At 43.8% G+C, this 20,834-nt stretch overlaps 1 protein-coding gene across 1 annotated transcript in view; it reads right to left on the reverse strand.

Annotated features, from left to right (window-relative positions):
• Positions 1-1,807: 1,807 nt before the first annotated feature.
• The window catches only part of LOC101473519 (retinal guanylyl cyclase 2), a 31,662-nt gene continuing 12,635 nt past the window's right edge, over positions 1,808-20,834 (reverse strand). Inside the window, exons 9-25 of the mRNA XM_024800638.2 lie at positions 19,827-20,046; positions 19,586-19,661; positions 17,395-17,479; positions 17,080-17,196; positions 16,929-17,012; positions 16,600-16,776; positions 16,077-16,230; positions 15,745-15,888; positions 15,525-15,673; positions 15,267-15,430; positions 14,381-14,504; positions 14,242-14,310; positions 13,956-14,130; positions 3,338-3,436; positions 3,118-3,203; positions 2,504-2,589; positions 1,808-2,420 (exon numbers count right to left, since the gene is read on the reverse strand). Of these exons, the coding sequence (XP_024656406.2) occupies positions 2,333-2,420; positions 2,504-2,589; positions 3,118-3,203; positions 3,338-3,436; positions 13,956-14,130; positions 14,242-14,310; positions 14,381-14,504; positions 15,267-15,430; positions 15,525-15,673; positions 15,745-15,888; positions 16,077-16,230; positions 16,600-16,776; positions 16,929-17,012; positions 17,080-17,196; positions 17,395-17,479; positions 19,586-19,661; positions 19,827-20,046 (2,097 nt within the window). The 3' untranslated portion in view covers positions 1,808-2,332. The remainder of the gene's footprint in view (positions 2,421-2,503; positions 2,590-3,117; positions 3,204-3,337; positions 3,437-13,955; positions 14,131-14,241; positions 14,311-14,380; positions 14,505-15,266; positions 15,431-15,524; positions 15,674-15,744; positions 15,889-16,076; positions 16,231-16,599; positions 16,777-16,928; positions 17,013-17,079; positions 17,197-17,394; positions 17,480-19,585; positions 19,662-19,826; positions 20,047-20,834) is intronic.

Here is a 20,834-nt window from a genome sequence, read left to right on the forward strand (position 1 = left end):
AATAAAACAATGAAAAAAGCCAAACAATAACATGTTTAAGTTATCTAAGTGACTTATGTACTACGTTTAACCTGAGTAGTCAAAGACCGCGGGGGGTTAAAGAACAAGGAGTTCGCTGTTCTCACGGCTCTACTGAGCCTCGATCTCCTGGCTAGCTATCGAGCTGGTGGGTAACAGACGTCTCAGAAAACGTCGGAGCACTTTTGCAAATATGCGGTGTCTTGATAAACCGAGCAGATATTTGAAGTTTACACAGCTACATTCTCACCTGAAAATATTTTAAACGTTTATTTTGTAACCCAGAAGGAGTAATGAGAGTAATATTAAAACTAACCTTTATGTTAAAACCAGCGGCACTGTGCAGTTACAGTCACGTAAGTTTAATGAATGTAAAATAAATCACCTTAATATTTAAAATGAAACTTCCATTAACTTTAATATCTTAACAATAACAATTTCTACCGTCTCTGTAGCTGCTGCCATCGTTAGAAACTGAACTGGCTAGGCAGCGCTATGAATTCTGGGATAGGTTGGGCCACAAAGTACACACCTGACCCATGCTTCGAATCAGGGGAAATGAAGGCCGCATTTGGAGCAGCCTTCATCGCCTGGCTGTGACGTGATCGGCCTTCAAATGCCTCTGGAGGATGAGGCCCCTGACTTGGGACACAACTAATGTTAGACCTCATGTGGCTGGAGCGTGTCAGCAGTTCCTGCCAGACGAAGGTGTTGATGATATGGACTGGCCCACTCGTTGAGCACATCTGGGACATCATTTAGGTGTGTTGCACCACAGACTGTCCAGGAGTTGGTAGATGCTTTAGTGCAGGTCTGGGAGGAGATCCCTCAGGAGAACATCCGCCACCTCATCAGGAGCATGCCCAGGTGTTGTAGGGAGGCCACACACACACTGCTGAGCCTCATTTGGACTTGTTTTAAGAACATTGCATCAAAGTTGGATCGGCCTGTGTTTTTCCACTTTCATTTTGAGTGTGACTCCAAATCCAGACCTCCATGGGTTGCTAAGCTTGATTTCCATTGAAAATGTTTGTGTGATTTTGTTGTCAGGACATTCAACTAAATATCAACTATCAACAATCTAACTAAGTATTTAATAAGAATATTTCATTCGTTCACATCTGGGATCTAGTTTTGTGAGCTTTAACCTGAGATTCTGGCATTTCTGGCAAAATACATTTATATTTAAAAACTGATTCAGGATTTAATGAATCAATATCACTTTATTCAAGCTAAAATCGATTATCGAAACCCAGGTTAACTGGAGTACAGCTGCTTATGTTTAGCATTCACTCTGAGGAGAAGAGAGGGTTAAGGGTTATATCAAAAAAATGTAATACTTTTAAACCAACTTTAATTAAATTAACGTAAAACTGGAATAATCCAGAGAATATCCATTTTTGAATTTAGAAGGTGAAAAGCTTAAAAATAGGATTTAAGAAGAGGAAGCACAAGGAAATTAATTCAAAATGCACAAAACATGAGACGAATGAAAATTGGAAAGGGAATAAAGAAACATGCAGACTGAGAGGGAGGTTTAAAAGGAGTCAGTGGCTCGTTTCAGCCCTCACCTGTCAGCAGACAGCAGCAGCCGCCCTCTGTCTAATTCAGACAATAGTTGAACTAAATTGTTTCCATTTTTGTTTGTTTTTTCACTCTTTTTAGGATTTTTTCATTTGTTTTTAAAAAAGTATTATTACTTACACAACAATGGGTGTTTGTGTGTTATCTTTACAGATTATTATGTGAAACTCAGCTGGTAGTGAAGAAAATAGACCTGAACTGCACGTTTGATTGACTTATTGAGGAAGACGGTGCCTTCAGGAGCATCCGGGAAAATCCATATTTAAGCACTGAGTCTACCTCAGAGTTTAATGGAACATTTACATTTTAAAGAAGCATGAGGAACAGCGACAGCATGCAGCCAGCGTCAGTGCGCAGAACCGATTATTGATCATCACAACATCTGTCACGCATCCACTCTTTAACAGTCATTTACCCAGCATTCATTGGACATGAACAACCCTGATTCTATTTCAAGGTCACTAACACATCACAGTCACCATGGTAACAGTTAGTTTCTATACAACTGTAAAACATCAGACAGTGTGAGGGACAAATTCCACTAGTCAAACAGAAGCGATGTCAGCGACCAATCAAAGAGGACTTCCAGTTAAATCAGGAAGTAGAAATTAGCACCCATGATGATGATTGGTTTGTGCACTCAGACTTTACAGCCTTCGGGAGGCTGAAGATCTCCAGGGTTCAGATGTCTTTGAGAGGGTCTCATCAGCTGATGACACTGTGTGTGTTGTCACTTCTTCATCTTGTTCTGTCGGTCCAGAAACTTTTGTCGTCTGTCGACTGGAATCTCATCCAGGCTGATTCCATGGTTGCTGGCCCTGACAGAGAGACAGGTGGAGAGCGAGTTTCAGTTTAAGGATTACTTTATTGGTAATCGATAATGACCGCTGTGTGTTCTTACCCTCCGGCGAGGTCTGGAGGAACAGGAAGAGGTTTATTAAAATCTTCTCGACCCATCAGCCAGTACGTGTCCTCTGTGCCCTTAACCTGCAACACAAGCATCCAAACATCAACGAGTCCCACCACGGACTGGCATCAGGCTGACTAACTGTGGACAGGGTGGGATCTGGACCAGACTCTGAACCTGTCAGACTGGACTACAGTAAACCTGAGGGTAATAACCTGACTTTTGATAAGGTTTTATAAACCGTCCATTCTCTTTCATCCTCATCAGGGTCGCAGGGGTGGGGCAGGGTACACCCCGGACAGGTCGCCAGCCTGATTCAAGGCTAAGCTTTGTGGTCACACCTATGACCAGTTTAGATTCTCCAATTAACATAACCTCACTAATTGCATGTCTTTGGACTGTGGGAAGCCACAGTACCCAGTACACAGAAAGGCCCTGGCAGGGGGTGGGATCGAACTCAAGACCTTCTTTATGTGAAGCAACAGTGCTAATACCCGAGCCAGCGTGCTGCCTTTATCACCATTTTGCGTGTTTTCTAACAGCATCCACAGCTACTGCGTCATGCAATTACATTTGGATTTGCTTCAGGTCTGTTTAGATTGGCATACCTGTGCCTTCCGGGTGTCTATGTGGTATCCCACTTTCAGACTGGTCAGGACTTTGACCGTACTCAGACTGATGTGGATCCTGTAAGCTGCAGACCACAAACACATCGTCACACCGCAACTCAGGAGGAAGCTAGTGATTCTGACATAATTTAAATGCAGACAGGAGAGACTTCAGGGTGGTCTCTCAGTGATCCAACCATTGATCAAAGATTTTACTTACGTAGCCCAGAGGACTCCATGAGTGAGGCCGTGGTCACCGTGTCTCCAAAGAGACAGTACCTGGGCATCTTGAGTCCAACCACACCTGCTACCACGGGACCTGAAGACAAGAAGGGCCGACCTTTACCTGGCACTAACACCATTGATAACCTCAGGAACCATTATTACCATACTTTAATCAGAGATGTAGGGTTACATTCAAACTAGCTGGGAACACAAATACACTACCAGTCAAAGGTTTGGACACGCCTTCTCATTTAGTGGTTTTTCTTTATTTTTACTACTTTTGATACAAACTCAAGACCTCATGTATATGAAGCACGACAAATGGAATTATGTAGCAAAGAAAAAATTGATTAACAACTTTAAATATGCCAGGAAAGTTGATTATGTTCAGCTGGATGCAGGATGTAGTTTTCAGTGTGAGAAATGCTTTGTCACTTCTTCGGTCTCAGCTTTCTCCAACCTTATAAACAGTACATCTGCACAGTAACTGAAACCAGCATGAATGAACAATGACCCAGTTGTGTTCTGTATATGTTTATTCCTCAATGCACATCACCAACAGACCCCAGTCAGGAACCAGTCCCATTTTTAAGTTGGCGGGGCAAGATTGCCGATGCCGTGCAGGTGTGTCCACCTTCCCTGCACAGCACCGCAGGCCACGCCCCACCAAATACCCCCATCGCCCGACTGAGGCTGGGGAGCCACCCGGCTGGCACAGCTCCCCGTGCGGCGCCTCTGCCTCCAGCAGGCACAGCCTGTTAAGTCTAATTGTTGAATGTCGCCATTGTGTTTCTTAAATTTGTATAGTCTTAGTTTAAGCAGTAGGATCAAAGCCATTCCTTTGATCCTGACCACCTCTCCAGCCACTCTGTGCTGGGGGAGGTTTTATTGTAGATACATCCTAACTTGAAGATCTGTTTGATGTTTGGTAGAGCTTCCTACCCTTTGTATGGTTTCACTGTGTTATCTTTGGTAAACCATACATTGGGTGTGGGGGAAGACTACCCTCTTTATGACCAAGGATGTTGTTCCTGCTTTTAGGTTTTATGACCCTTTGATCAAACACACACACACACACACACACACACACACACACACACACACACACACACACACACATTCTCACATAACACCCACACACACACACTTACATACAGTGCCTTGTCTTTGTAACCAAAGGGGGGTTGCAAGGGGAGGTGTTTTGTAAACTATTGTTTGAAGTTTGTCAATAAAAGGCGGCGAGAGGAGGCCACCAGTGTGGTCATTTCAACGTGCTGGTCACAGACGAGAGGCCTCCCTTGCGCAAGAAATCGATCGAACACTGTTGCCTTGCTTTTCTTTCATGGGAATAAGTCTTGGATACAGCGGGGTCTGAGTTTAGACCCAACATTTATTTGGTCCTTCGGAGCCGGAGCCTAACACATTGCATCCACCGAGGAGAGGGAGAGGACGCCACCGCAACGTCTGGGATGATTGACGTAAAGCCCTGGTGTTTTTGGTTTGCCACCAGGCCGGGAAGTTTGCGCCTGACCTCCCCTCGGGATGGATGACGATTGACGGGATCCAGAGACTCTTCCCATGAACGTAAACAAACAGTGAGTACAGAAGGCCTTAGAGAGCGTCTCTATAACCGCGTGAATGAATGTGGGATCCTAGAAACGCGTCACCGTGATTCTGCGTGAAACGTTTGAGTCCCGGGGAGCGCTGGTCACGAGAGCGCACGTGACCCAAAACAATAGAGAGCGGCTACGGGCTGTGCGTTAAACGTGAGTCCGGGAGCGCGCTAGCCGCGTGAGAGAGACGCAGGCTTCTCCGCCGTTTGGGGCGTAGAGAGTTCTCCGCCATTTGGGGCGTGGAGAGAACCTAGGTTCAGAGTCCGGAATCTCCGCCATTTGGGGCGTTGGAGAGTGTCCGAAGGTTGAATTCTCCGCCATATGGGGCGTTTGAGAGTTTTCAACAGAGAGCGCTAGCTGTGCGTGCAGACGCAAGCGATAGGCCTATGTTGTGTGTGTGCGGGCCAGACGTGGTCTGCGTGAGTGTGGCTGATTGTTGTCTTGTAATGGAGAATAAAATGTGTAAGTCTGCCTTAGAAGGAGATGTAAAATTTATGCAGAAAGTTTTACCAGGCAGCACGCAGTATGTAGGTTGTTGGTATAAGAAATGTGGATTTGAAGGGACATTAGTGGAAGTTAAGTGTAAAATGCTGGTAGAAAGAATATCTGTAAGTGTAGCAGGTAAAACAGGTAAAGCGAAGCAGAGGAAGGAATTGCAGTTAGCAGTTGCTAAGTTGTGGCTGGAGCAGGCTCAGAAGAGGAGAGAAGCAAGAATGTTAAAAGAGCAATATTGCAAGCAGTAGTTGTGAAACCTGAGGATGAAACTACAGCTCAATCCACTGCAACTACTCTAGAACAACACCGTAGAAAAGCATTAGAAAGAGCAAGAATGTTAGCAGAAAGAAGAGCCAGAGAAGAGCGTGAGAGAGCAGAGGCAGAAAGTGGAGGAGAGATTAAAGGCATATTAGGAGCAGCATTGAGTCCAAGACAGACTAGGCAAGGTAGGAAACAGAAAGTAAAGTTAGTGAACACAAACGTTACAACTACATATCCATCCCTGACACAACACAAAAAAAAAAAAAAAAAAAAAAAAACCATATGGTGTTTCTGTAACAGAGTGTGAAGATGAAGAAAGTTTTTCTCCTGATCAATTCCGCGAGTGTGAGAATGTTTGACATCATGGTGTGTGTGAAAGGTATCCAGCTGGGGCAGACGTGATTCTGCATGTCACCTGCCCAGTGGACAAAAAGAAATAAAATAGTTGTGTGGATGAATGATAGCATGAAGAGTGTTTGGTGTTTCTCAGTCTGAAACAGCTGTAATGCTATTTTCTGTTTTGGAGAAAAGTACAGTTAAAGAAAAAAAACAGAGAGAGATGTGTGTTGTTTTAAGCAGTGATGAGAATAATGGAAGTGTGATGAGAGATGAACACAAAAACATACTGAAAATGCATTAACTATACTAACCCCACATGCATTTACACATAAATGATACTCATGAGACCAGACAGCATCTTAAGCATGAGATTCTGTTTGTCATCTTGTCCAAGTCACTAGTAAGATGAAAGTGATACATAGACTAGTGGACTGAATATTATAGGAGGACAGATGGTTGCATCATAGAGGAGGAAACAGAATGCTGATGAGAGGTCTTGAATGAGTGAGTTGAGTGAGCTGATTGTGAGTTTCTGGTGTGTGAAGAAGTTTTACCATGGCACACATTTAGTTACATGAGAACTAAAACTTATTATGTGCTAAGACAACAGGGTTATGCTGTATGTTGTGTGTATGGCTGATTGGATGAATGTTTGAGATTAAACTGGCTGTTTGATTTGTCTTTTATTACTAAAGTTGAACCTGCCAATTGGGTTGTTACGATTTATCCCCCTGGCATGAAGAACACGTGTCATGATTTGAACAAGGCCTATCTTTCCTTTATTTTCTTTGATTTCTTTTATTTTCTTTCTTTTATTTTGTTACTTTCATGGTGCACTGAAAGTTTTGTTTGATGATCTCTGTTTGAGCAGATCTGCACGATTAGAATCGAAGCGTCGTCGAGAAAACTGTTGCAAAGTGAGCTTCTCCAAAATTAAAATGGGCTCTTATTTGGGACAATCAGGAAACAAGTTCCTGTCCAAAAGGATTCAACGAGGAAATCCAGTCTAAATTATTTTTCTTTTTGAAATGACGTTGTTTTGCTGAGCGTGGAAACGGATGCGACGATAATTTCCACAATTAGCAAAAGAAGGAATCACTGAGTGAATGAGTAAGAATTTTAAAATAAATGGGGAACTGACTGACTGACTTAACACCATTGTGTGAAGTCAACCCCCACTTGACAAAGGTGTGGATGTATCTCTGTGTGTGTCTCTGTTACAGGAGCAGAAAGATGATAGCAACATCTGAGGTTGCGTGATGGTTTAACCTTTTAAATGCCATTTTTATGTTTGTGAATCTATCAGAGGTGTGTTATTCATGGGCTTGTGGTACTCACAGAAGTTACTGTGAGAAAGTGTGTACACACCTGCGCAGCGCTAACATTTGCATTTTTTCTTACAGCATTGCAGTTTTTCATGTGATTTGATGATGTGGTTTTTAGCAGAACAACTGGTGGATGTTTGTTTCTTTATTTCAGGTTTTGTTTTCTTTAAGAGTGCATGTAGCATTCAGCAGAAGTGGACAAGTGACATGAGTAAAACAAATAAGAGATTACGATATTTATGGAATAGTTTATTATGGGCTCATTTGCTGGCCACTTTTGGACCCATAATAATATATGAGTGGAGTGACTTTGCTTAAGGGAAGTCACCGATTACATTAATGTTAACTGAGCACATGGGATGATCCATGTTTGAGGCGAATTATGGTAACAATAGTGATTTAATGATTTGAGAAAACCTGCACATGACACTTGTCTTGCTGATGCTGAATGCTTGTTACTCTTGTGATATACTTGTTTATAAGTGTGAAGTTTGATTTTACTTCCAGATCTTGTTTTCCAGGCCATGATAGTGTGTATGCAGGCTCCTGGTGGAGCCAGTTTTTAAGACAGGGATCCAGGTTTGGTGAGTTGACGCATGAGAAGTGTCCATGCGTCAAGAGGTGGGGTCCAGAATTAATATTAAACAATGTTTACTATTATTGTTGCAGTGATTTGTGTGATTAGCTGTTTATTTACAAGTATTAAACCTATGCAAGTGGTGCATCCATGTTCAGATGAGGCTTTGATGGCCTATAAGTGAAGTTCACTGATTATAATGTGGAATGACGTTGAGATGTTAAATAATTTGGAACAAATTATGGGAAAAAGTAGAAGTTTAATGAGTTTAGAATAAACCCGCAATGATACTTGTCTCTGTGATGCTGAATACTTTATTACTCTTATGATCTACAGTTGGTTGCGAATGTGAAGTTGTTTTAAATTTAAGACTTTGTCTTCTGTGATACAGGAGCTGGGAGCTAAACAAGCTGAACATTTAAGTGCTGATTAATGTTTTTACACAGGGTTACAGCTTGGAGTGAAGCTGCTCCAAGGGACAAACCCTGGAGATTGTTTTAGGGAGACTGTGCAACATTCTTGTACATGTCTCATTGGGGAGTTGACACATGGCGAAAGCCGTGTGGCGAGAGGAGTGTCATTTTTTCAATTTGTAGATGTCGTGAGATGCCATGATGAGAAGGAGTGACTGAGAGGATCGCCCACAAAATGGAACCTGAGGGAGCGTGCCAAGCTCCAAAAAGTGACAGCGCAGAGGAGGTCCAGCGATGGACTTGTGGTTCTGTGAACAGCACAAATGCAAGGTGACTGTAAAATAACTAACAGCACTTTTTCCACAAGTGAAGCCAGTAACTTACTATCCTAAAAGATTAGCTCTAGTTGCTCGTGCTTTACCTCCATGCGTGAGATCAGTATGTGCAGCAGCTTAAGCTGTACAATGTTTCAATGGTTTATTTCACCTTTTGACATTGTTAGTTCCACACGAGGTAGATGTCTACTACTGCAGACTAAACTTACATTTCTGTCACCTACAAGACACTTGTCTTTAATGTTACTGTTACTCTCACAACCACACATATTACCATAAAGTGGTGCAGAATTCTGAATCTGTCAAACCCTTTTTGCCAACGGAGGAGGACACTTCTCATGAGTGTAGAGAGCGCGAGGAGAAGACGTGTAAGCTGAGGGATGACTTAATAGATGTGCCACTCGTTGAGGGAAAGGTTTGGTTTGTTGATGATTTGAGTTTTACAACAGCAGAGGGACAGACTAGAACACGTTTTACTGTAGCTGACAGTGAGAGAGAGTTATCTATGTAGGACAACTAGCATGTTTCATGTTTGCTTGAGCAGCAGAGATGCTAGCTTTAACGGAAGCGTGTAAAGCTGTAGAGAGACAATATACACTGATAGGTAGTATACATTTGCTACTGTACATTTCTTTGTAGTGCAGTGAGTGAGACGAGGTGTGACAACCTCTACAGGGAAACCTGCAGAACACACCAAACTCTTGCAAATTCTGCTGGATGCAGCGTTATTAACCAGTGGAATTGCCGTTTGTAAATGTGCAGCACACATGTGAGGGAAAGATCCGGTTGCATTAGGGGAAGTTTTTGCAGATAAGATCGCAAAAGAGGCAGCTTTAGTTAAACATGGTGTTAACCTTTTATCAGTACAGCATTAGCAGACATGCAGGCCCACTCACCTACTGCAGGAAAACAGTTGTGACTTACAGAGGGAGCAAGCTTGCAGGATGATTTTTTATCTGTGTGATAAACCAGTACTGCCTAATAATTTGTATAAGACTGCTGCTATTTTGAGCCATTGGCTATGCCATGTCTCAAACAGGAGGGAGATGAGCAGTCGTTATACTCACTCTAGGATTATTAAATACTTTAAAAAAAAACTTTTGCAGACAGTAAAGTTAAGATTTAGGAAGACAGGCAGGACATGGTTAGACTGTATAGAATAAGTACATGAGGATTACTCCAACAGAGAATGGTCTGACTCTTTGAGATTACACATGTTAGAGCATTTAGAGTTCCAGTCTTCTGTAGTGATGATAGAAAAGCAGAAGAGAGAGCATATTAGCAGATTAGATGCTTGAAAATGTTTAAAAGTAAAGTAGTCATGAGAACAAATGATCTGCCAGATGATTCTGTTTTTTCGCAGGAGCAGAGCCTGAAGTCTGGAGATTGGATGATGATAAGGCCATGGAGAGGAAGTGCTGGTCCAGTCCATGGTGGGAAGGTCCATATCGGATGCTGCTGACGACGACCACAGCAGTGAAGATTGCTGGAAGGAACACTTGGATACATCAAGCGCACTGCAAGAAGGTGACACACATCCAGGCCAGCTCGGAGTAAGTGGCAGGAAGACCGGGAACAAAGGGGGGGAAAGCCTCCAGGGCCCCTCGTCTCAATCCGGTGAAGAAACCAACTGAGCCACAGGTACTCATCAGAATGGCTGGGAATGTGCTGTGCATCTTCTTGTGCCTGTGGACCCTGAGTGGGATGACAGGAGCGCATTGGGACAGAGCAAATCACACCCAGTACCCGCATGGGTTTTCAACCAACTACTGGTGGCAGTTTAAGAACACAACCGGATAGCATCACTTGGAGCGAGACAGTTTGTTTGGTTGCTTTAGCAACACATCCAGGAACACTGCCAACTTTTCAACTTTCCAATTCCTCATAACCTGAATGGAAGGTTGATTCACCAGTAGCTGGGAAGGTGAACTGCTCTGGTGAGACAGACCTGCTCGTCTGACTCAAAGAATATGACTTGTTGCAGGACATTATACAGTTAAACGAACTGGAAACAGGCCAATTGCCTATGTGTACGAAGGACAATGGATTAGCCCAAGTTGGAGATTAACCATGGAACATGGCAACATCACTTATTCTTTTGTCTTTTGCAAGAAGGATGTAAACAGAGAAGCCTTTTGTCTACATTTACATCATGAACACTTGAGGTTTTGAGCCAAGAAGATCAAAACAGCTTGATCCAATTTCCTTTACAAAGCTTTTTCTGTGGTGACAACAGGACAGGAGAAGAGTTGTAAATGCAGATAATTCACCAGTTGACTCTAACCCCCACAGGATGCCTACAGTGAAAAGATTTGGGGGGTTGATAGGAGTCATAAAGAAGGGTGTTGACCAGGCTGCAGCTTTGAAGTTAGCTGAGAGCCATATGGACAAACAATAAAGTCAACTGATGCGTTTAAATACCTATGTCTGTATACAGTTGGATTGTAGAGACATATGATTTTTGAGAATGATGATTCTTCTTGTTTGACCTTTGACATTCAGTTGTGTACTTGAAGAAATACATAATGAATTGCACGACAGGAGTAGATCCGCCACAAGACTGGATAGCTTGGTTACCGTCTGGTCCTTGGTGGCATCTTCTTTTGAAAATATTAATTCCTGTTTTTGAACTGTTGATACTGATTTGCTTATGTATAGGATGTAGTTTACTGTGCATGAATGAAATCTACACTGACACTGTCAAACAAAGGGTGCATAAGTTGAAATTTAAGTATACAATGACAAAAAGGAGGGAAATGTTAAGTCTAATTGTTGAATGTCGCCATTGTGTTTCTTAAATTTGTATAGTCTTAGTTTAAGCAGTAGGATCAAAGCCATTCCTTTGATCCTGACCACCTCTCCAGCCACTCTGTGCTGGGGGAGGTTTTATTGTAGATACATCCTAACTTGAAGATCTGTTTGATGTTTGGTAGAGCTTCCTACCCTTTGTATGGTTTCACTGTGTTATCTTTGGTAAACCATACATTGGGTGTGGGGGAAGACTACCCTCTTTATGACCAAGGATGTTGTTCCTGCTTTTAGGTTTTATGACCCTTTGATCAAACACACACACACACACACACACACACACACACACACACACACACACACACACACACACACACACACACACACACACACACACACACACACACACACACACACACACACACATTCTCACATAACACCCACACACACACACTTACATACAGTGCCTTGTCTTTGTAACCAAAGGGGGGTTGCAAGGGGAGGTGTTTTGTAAACTATTGTTTGAAGTTTGTCAATAAAAGGCGGCGAGAGGAGGCCACCAGTGTGGTCATTTCAACGTGCTGGTCACAGACGAGAGGCCTCCCTTGCGCAAGAAATCGATCGAACACTGTTGCCTTGCTTTTCTTTCATGGGAATAAGTCTTGGATACAGCGGGGTCTGAGTTTAGACCCAACACAGCCCCTCTCGCCCCTCGTCCACCTCTGGCTTATGAGGCTCCTCCACCACTCCTGGCTGGAACAGCCCTTCCTGGAGCAGCTCCTCTTCCTCCAGTCGGTGTGGACCCTTGCGCCCCTCATCTGCCATCTCCGGTTGGAGCAGCTCCTCCACCGCTCCCGGCAGGAGCAGCCCACATGACAACGTGAATATTAATGATCAAGGAACTGACCTCCCAGCCCAGTGTTCCTTCAGTGGGCTGGTTTCAGTCATTATGCAAATGCATGTTTATAAGGTTGGAAACCTGCAGTCAGCTGAGACTGAAGAAGTCACCTGATGATGATGAAACGTTTCTCTCACTGAGAACGTTCAGATGAACTGAATCAACTCTTTTGGATTTACTCACCTGGATGATTGAGGGTACAGCAAAACAACACTGAATATGTTTTATAGTTTAGATTCCTGTAAGTAGCTGCCCTTTGCTTTGTTGACAGCGCTGCAAACCCTTATCCTGCTCTCAGTGAGCTTCATGATGTAGTCACCTGAAATGGTTTCACCTCACAGGTGAGCCTGTCAGGGTTCATTGGTTCTAATAATAATGGATTACATTTATATAGCGCTTTTCAAGGCACCCAAAGTGCTTTACAATCTCACATTCACACACTGGTGGAGGCAGCTACAGGTGTAGCCACAGCTGCCCTGGGACAGACTGACAGCAGCGAGGCTGCCATATCGCGCCATCGGCCCCTCACACAACAACCAGGACAGAGAGCCCGGGGATCGAACTGGCAACCTTCCGGTTACAGATGCACATCCCAACCCCCAGCACCACGGTCGCCCCCTAATTAAGAATGGTTCTTGCATTCTTAATGGGGTTGGGACCATCAGTTGTGTTGTGCAGAAATCAGGTTGGTACACAGCTGACAGACATATTTGACAACCTTTACCATTCATATTAGTAAAGTAAGAGAAACAACAGTCCATCATTACTTTAACAACTGAAGGTCAGTCATGGTTTTCCTCTTTTTAGTGAGCCAAGCCGAAAGAGCCGGTTCTCTAAAAAGACTCAGAATTCCCATCAGCAGTGTTGTGTGGGCTGGAGGCCTTATGTGCTTCCATTTAGTCTGCTGCTGCCAATCTCCTTTCAGAACCTAGAGGCTCAGTGAGTGCGCCTCGGAGTAGCCTCGTGGTGATTCTCACTGGGAGGCCCGAGACCCGAACATTGTAAATATTACACTTGGGGCCAGTAGGGTGGATCCCTTCATTAGGATAGAGGGACACACGTCCAGGTTACACAGTAATCAAAGCAAAGTCTGCATATTACGAAGAATCTAAAATATAAAACAAACAACGTGTTTTGAGTTATTTCACACTTTTTGATTTACTACATAATTCAACATGTGTTCATTATTAGTTGATGCCTTCAGCAAGAATCTAAAAAGAAAAACCATTAAACTGTTTTGTCCAAAACTGGTACTGTAATCCAGTCTGACTGGTTCAAATATCATTCCCATCCTTGTGGTCTGAGCACCAGCTGCTGATGAGGCAGGACTTGAGCCAGCCCTGAGGTCTCCCAAAACAGTTCTGTCAACAGACACTTCTACTCACTACTCCTGACATTTCTAAATCTTTCAGCAGTTGCCCACAGACGTCGAGCTTCACTAATCTCATCCACACGTGTCCACAGTAAGAGTGACTTACACCTGAGACACATTGAACATACTCTGGATTCTTCAGATGAGGAAAGCTGATAGTATAGTAGTTACACTGATAAATGAACCCTCTCCTGACGTCCTGGTACTGAATGAGCAGATAACGGTCGACAGGTGTACCTGAGTGCAGTCCGATGCGGATTTTGACTTTAATCTCGGGCATGTGTTTGATCTTAAAGTTTCCTATCGAGTGCAGGATGTCCAGAGACATGTTGGCCACTTCAGCTGCGTGTCGATTCCCATTCCTGTTGGGAACACCTGAAGCCACCATGTAGGCATCTCCAATAGTTTCCACCTATAACAAAACCAGAACCAAATTTCATATGTCTTTGTTCAGATCATCCAGAAATTAAGAGAAATCTTTACTGTTTAGGTCAGACACGTGTTTTAAATGGAAGTGTGTTACCTTGTACACATCATGGAGAGCAATGATGGCATCAAACATGGTGTAGAGGTCATTCAGCAGGTCGACCACCTACACACACACAGGTTTAGTGAAACACTGAAAAATGAAATGCACAAAAACAAGTTCAAACAGTTTGTACCTCGATGGGCTCGCTCAGAGCAGAAATAGTTGTAAATCCAACAATGTCGCTGAAGTAAAGGGTGCAGTCCGAATAATGTTCAGGTTCCACTGGCTTCCCTTTCTTCAGAGCTTGAGCCACAGACCTGGAACAAATGGGAACTCGCAAAGTAAGAATTTCATTGCTTAGTGTAACCATGCCACAAACAGCCAAAATACAGGCCAGAAGTTTAACATGGCTCTCCAGTTCATCCTTCAAACCCAGGACTCCGCAGGAACCAATAATGGATTCCAGTTTAGCTCCACTTTTAACGCCATCATCATCCTGGTCTGCCAAAGAACAAATCCTCCTGCCTAAATCTGCCCCCAGTGGAGTTGAAAACCTTGGCACCAACCATATCAATGATCCTGTCTGATTCCAGTAAGACAGGGTTACCTTTCAGCCTGCCAGCAGCTATCATCTCACAGGTCCTCAGAGAGCTAAACAAGCTCAAATCAAAAGAGCACAACGGAGGACGAACTTCCTGTGATACAGCAACAAGTTAAACTCACCAAAGATCATGTTGGGGCATTCCTCCAAATGCACAATGCAGCTCATCATTCATAACCTGAGGAGTGATTGGCTGCAGCATGCCCTCTCATTAGCACCTGTGCAACTCCACAACCCCGAGCCAGGCTAAACCCTCCCAGCATGGCCACTCCTCTCTCGGGAGTCGGTGTCCCATCAGGACCAAAGTCTGCATCATGAGGACCCTTCATTCCTGTCTGCAGCGAACTTCATTAACGAGGCCCAACGACACAGTTCTATTCTCAAGGACTCTTATCCACCCACCCATCAGAGACTCTGACCACACCTCCAGTTCACATTACTGCTAATTATTACTAGTAATTTACTGTTTTAGTCTTACTTTGGCAGAAGCTGCCCCACCAGCTTATCTGTCTTGGTTCTCTCAATCTCCAATTCATCCGTTCGTTCTCGGATCAGATCCTCCAGGTTTGAGCTGTACTGCTCCAACATCCGCAGCATGGAGTCGATGATGTTGGCCCTCCTGCCTCTACTGATACCTCGAAACTGCAAACAGATTGTCAAAGGAGTCGAGATGAAATCAGAAAATAACCCCGAGCCTGTAGAAGGCAGCAGGTGGCAGCAGTGAGACTCGGCTCACCTGTTTGAAAATGTCATCAAAGCTCGGCCTCTTACTCGGGTCTTCATTCCAACATTCATTCATCAGCGTGAGACACTCGGTAGGAGCTTCATCGACCGAAACGATCGGCCTGCAGAGAGGAGGAGGCTGCTTCAGACGCTCCACGATCTCTGGGAGACAGACATGTGGTAAGAGACAGGCGGTTTAAAAGAGACACAGCTGATCAGACATCCTCCCTCACCATGAGCCGGCATGTCCATCATGGCATATGGCAGTGTGCGGGAGATCACTTCCTGTATGATGATGGAGAAGCTGAAGACATCTCCAGCAAACGAACCTCCTGAGACCGGATTCCTCAAAAGCTCCGGAGCTGTCCACAGCATGTCTGAGAGACAGGAAGAGAAACACAGCTGCAGTTTTTATTGGAACAGGTTTGTGTTGTGTTCATGATTAGGGTTAATGTTAGGGTTAGGATGGAGAGTCTTAATATGCCCTCTGACATAAACACACGTGTAAGCAGAGATACAGCGTCTGAGATAAACTTCAAACATCTGAACATGCTCATGTTTCTACCGTGTGGATCCTCAGGAATGCTGATCCCCTGGGATGTCAGGATCATAGGGAGTCCATAATCTGTTATTTTCAGAACAAAGCGACCATCAACTAAACAGTTTGTTGACTTCAGACGGCCATGAGTCAAACCTCGCAGATGAAGGTACTTCATGCCCTGAAACAAACACAAATATCAGTAACCTGATCGGTCTGATCAGAAATGAAACAGTCTTTAAAGAGATCATAGATAAAGTCGAATAGAGCTGCATAATTAATCGACTTAGAAGTCGAGTCGTGAAACCTGAGCTTTATCAGACTAGTTCATAGATCCTTCATTAGGACAGCAGTGCTTTATCATGGCACTATTAATAATAAGGAGCAGAGTACTAGTGTGAGTAATGCTCACAGCACCAGTTGTTGTATAAGTAGCAGCATTGTACAAACAGTGATTATCTAATGAACTCACTTCTTTCGTTTCATCCCCCGACCACCACTACTCACAGCAAATATAAGTGAACACCAGGGACAGGGGGTTCGGCAGTACCTTGATGAGGTCCATGAGCAGTGAGGATTTAAACATCCAGTCCAGCCTCACGTTGCCGTCAGCCAGCAGGTCTGCCAGACTTCCTCGGGGGCAGTGTTCCACCACCAGGGCGAAGATCCCCGAGTCCACAAACAGACCCAGGCACAGGTTTAGGTTCTCGTGTCGCATCTCCCGCAACTGAACACCAGGCAGAAAATACTCTTAATACTGCAATACTGTTAATCTGTTTCACGTACAGATGGTAGCGCCATACAACAGAACAGAAAACACAGAAACAAATAGAATCTGTGTCTGTTGTGTTTCTATTGTAGATTTTCTGCTCATCATACCTGGCTGAACATATTCTGGGTTGTTTGATTGGCTTCTGTTGGTGTTTTTCCAGTACTGAACTTCTTCAGCCAAACCCAGTCACCCTGAAAACAGCACAGCCAATCAGGGAATGTGACAGGACAGGTAGGCTCACACAGGTGCAGGTAATACCTCCAGTATCCCGATGTTGGAGCTCTCCGGTGTTGTGAGGATATAACTTCGAGCGAGCGATCGCAATGGAGTTTTCATTTCCAAAAGACTCTTCATGATGGACTCATCGTTGAGTTTCTATGGAAACAACAACAATCTGACCAAAGGTAGCTCACTGATCAACTTATTGATCAGCCCATTGATCAGCTCATTAGTCAAACATGCCTCGCTGTTAGTACTCCCGCTGCTCCCGGTTTTCTACAGAACTACAGATGCACCAGTACCAGCAATGGTACCAGATTGAACAGTAGTTACCACCAGTAAACATTCTCTGACCTTCCTGCTGACTTGAGTATCGATGAAGACGATGTCGTCCAGAGTAAGGATCATTTTGGTTGCTGTCACGGCTCCCTTAGTACTCCTGTCCAGAGACACGTGAGAAAAGAAAGGTGCACAGTTCTGCAGCACTATATACAACATAAGTAGTGTTATATATTTACAGTGTGGGTCATTGCACTTAAATTAAGTGTTACACAGTGGTGATGGTCGATTGTGTATGGAGGGAAGTCCTTGGACTGGGGGGTGAAACTATGTCGTCAGTGAGTTCAGGGTGATTATGGCTTGTTTGTTTGTTTGTTTGTTTGTTTGTTTGTTTTAACTAAGCAGCAGAAATCCAAGAAGCTTGGAAAGAAAAACTACTGGACTTCTTCAAGTTTCTTAAAGAGGCTCTGTCTGAGAAACCTTCCTTAGCTCTAAGACTATATAGTGGAGAGTCCTGGGTATTTAAGCCCTAGTGGGAGTGGCCTCTTAAAAGGGTCACTGGCCCACTCTTGATCATGGCCTCATTACATGAGCCAAGGTGGGTGTGAGTCATTATAAGCAGAGGTTTTGGGTGAACCCATTGTGAGACCTTAAGGCGCCTGGGAAGCATCAGAGACTGGATTACAGATGGCCGACAGTTGGTGTGATAAGCCCCGCCCTCTGTTCAAAGATGGTCATTCACAGTGGACATAGATGGCTTCTTTCACTCCTCTTTCAAATCATCCATCTTCTCTCTATTACAGTCAACTTTAATGTTGAGATTTCGATTCTCCTCAATGTGCACGGCACAGTCCAGAAACAGCAAACTGTTAGGTGGCATACACGTGTCTGCACCAGTGGCGAGGTGCTGCCAAGAGTCAGACTTTCTACTTCCTCCATGTAAAGGTTGGCTACGTCTGCTAAAAATGACCCTCATACCTCGTAGTGATGGGATTTCCGGCTCTTTTTAGAGAACTGGCTCTTTCAGCTCCCAACCGGCTCGTCAGGTTGTTTTGTTGCTTTAATTAATTTATTATTAACAATAATATAAAATTATGCACAAAAGGAATTACTAATGTAAAAAAAGTGTTGTTTATATATAAATATATGCGGTGGCCCCTAGAGACAAAACACGTACAAACTCCAAAACACATTTCTAGCATGAACTGAACTTCCAAAGCAGAGCTACTAGATCACTTAAATTACACAATTGAAAGCATGTGTGTATTGTTTGTGTATTTATACACAGGCACTCATATATATGTTCAAATAATTTAAACAAAAGTTCATTTACCTGTTATTACCACACACCAAATCCAGTCGTTGGTACTTGCTGGCTTGTGTAGCCACTAGGTAACAAAAGCTCAACACTGCGCCCAGCATCCTGGAGCACTTCTGTTGTCTTTTGTACGTGTTTTGTCTGTAGGGGCCACCGTAAATATACTTTTATTTATTCACTCCACATAAAATGTAATAAATAAATCATATAACACAAAAATCAACTATTCACATTTCAACTTTTAACTATTTAAATTTTCAACTTTTTCCTTTCACAAATTTAAAGTGAAACAACACAAAACACTGCAAACCACAACACAATTAAATATAAATTATAATAGGAAAACAAAAAGAAGATGCACGTTCTCTGCATGAATAAACTTTCTGAATCCTTTATCATCTGCAACTGAAAATAGTTGTGGATGATTACTATACCTTTCTAATGTGACGTTGTTGTCCCTGCTCTCTCTCTCCCTCCCGCTCTGTTCCTGTGCTACTGAGTGTAACTACCGCCCCTCCCCCCTCTGCCCAGCACAAGGCTGGCATGCTGAGTGAAGCGGGAAAAAGTGCGAGAGAGAGAGAGAGGGAGAAAGAAAAAACCCCACGGCTCCCAATAAGGAGCTTCAAATAGTCGGCTCTAAGAGCCGTTTCGTTCACGACTGACACATCACTAATACCTCGGCTCATGTGATGAGTCACATGATGAACAATGGGTCAACGACCCTCTCCAGGGACAGCTCCCACTAGGGCTTAAAGCCTCGGTCATTCCACCATTTGGTGTTAGAGCTCAAGAAGCTTTGCGTCTTCACGAAACTTAAAGAAGTCGAGACGCTTTTCTTTCCAAGTTTCTTAGACTACCATGACCGGGATGACCGAGAACCAGACTGAAAGCAGACTAAGCACCAGGTACGTTAGAGAGGAGTGTGTGAGATTAAGCCTGTGTGTTAACCTGTTCCAAAAGAAAAGGCCTCCAAGCAGAGTGCAGAACAACAGGAAGAGGAAGAGCACAGTTACAGCGCCCATACCTGCAGGGAGTGGAGAGGTTTCCACATTTATAGCCATGCCGGACAGCAACCTTTTGTCAACGTGAACACTAAATCACGACACATACAGAAACTACAGGTGTAATTAAGACCTCATTTGAACTGAAGCACAAAGCTCCCACCCTCTCTGTGGGTCAGTAAACACACCTCCACTGCAGGCCTCATCTGGATTAAACCAACAGAAGCTGGCTGAGGGGGGTTTTCCTCCCGGGAAGACAAAGGAACGGCTCAGCGGTCTCAGACCTCCGGTCGTCCCGTCGGTGTGCGTCGGAGAGAGTGAGTGTGTTGGGACGAGGCGGTCGCCATCGCTGTCCAACACTACGTAGCTGGCCTGCAGGCCACGCCCCTCAGTACCTCCATACAACACCTGAAAGGGAAGAAGACAGGAGCTGATTGTACCATTGAGTTTAAGGTGAGGACATGATGAAAATGATGATGATGCAAAACAAAAAAGATCAAATCAAATTCTGTGGTTCAGAAATGATTAATTTATTAACTTTATTCTAAATGTCTGTGAAGTTTCTTAGTGATCCAGGTCATCATGGTCTAAGGAGCTTGGAAAGAAAAGCGTCTGTGGGAGTGTCCCTTAAGAGGGTTGTTGACCCATTATTGATCCTCTCAAACTCCAGGCCTCGAGGTCCGGTGTCCTGCAGGTTTTAGCTCTCACCCTGGGTCATCGGGGTCAAATGATTAGTTCTTTACCTCTTTGCCTCTGGAGAACTTCAGAGTCAAAGGTTCTGGTCCATGTGTGTCGGTTTCCGGTAAACTTCAGTGTTGAGGTTTCTATTCTTCTCAGTGTACACTGAAAATCTTTCCAAGCTCCTTAGAGAACTTTATGCAAACACTTAACGACGGGATAGATGTGATTATGTTGTATTAAGTGGTGAAAAACAATTATTAAAACTCTTTTGTGTTTGTGGACACAGAGACTCAATTAGTCTGTCTAACTTAATCAGAACGAACTGTTCCCAGATCAGAGTCATCTGACACTAGAAGGTTCAGTCACGAGTAACTCTTCACTGCCACAAAACAAAACTTGAGTTTTAGGTCATAGTTTTAAAAACCGTGAAGTGTGCCTTGTTGTAGTTTTTGCCTCTCTCCCTCTGAGTGTCACGAGTCTATCTGATCTGGAGCAGTTTGTTGAAGGAAACGAGG

Source organism: Maylandia zebra, linkage group LG3, assembly GCF_041146795.1.
Source record: "Maylandia zebra isolate NMK-2024a linkage group LG3, Mzebra_GT3a, whole genome shotgun sequence".
NCBI classification, from domain to species: Eukaryota; Metazoa; Chordata; class Actinopteri; order Cichliformes; family Cichlidae; genus Maylandia; species Maylandia zebra.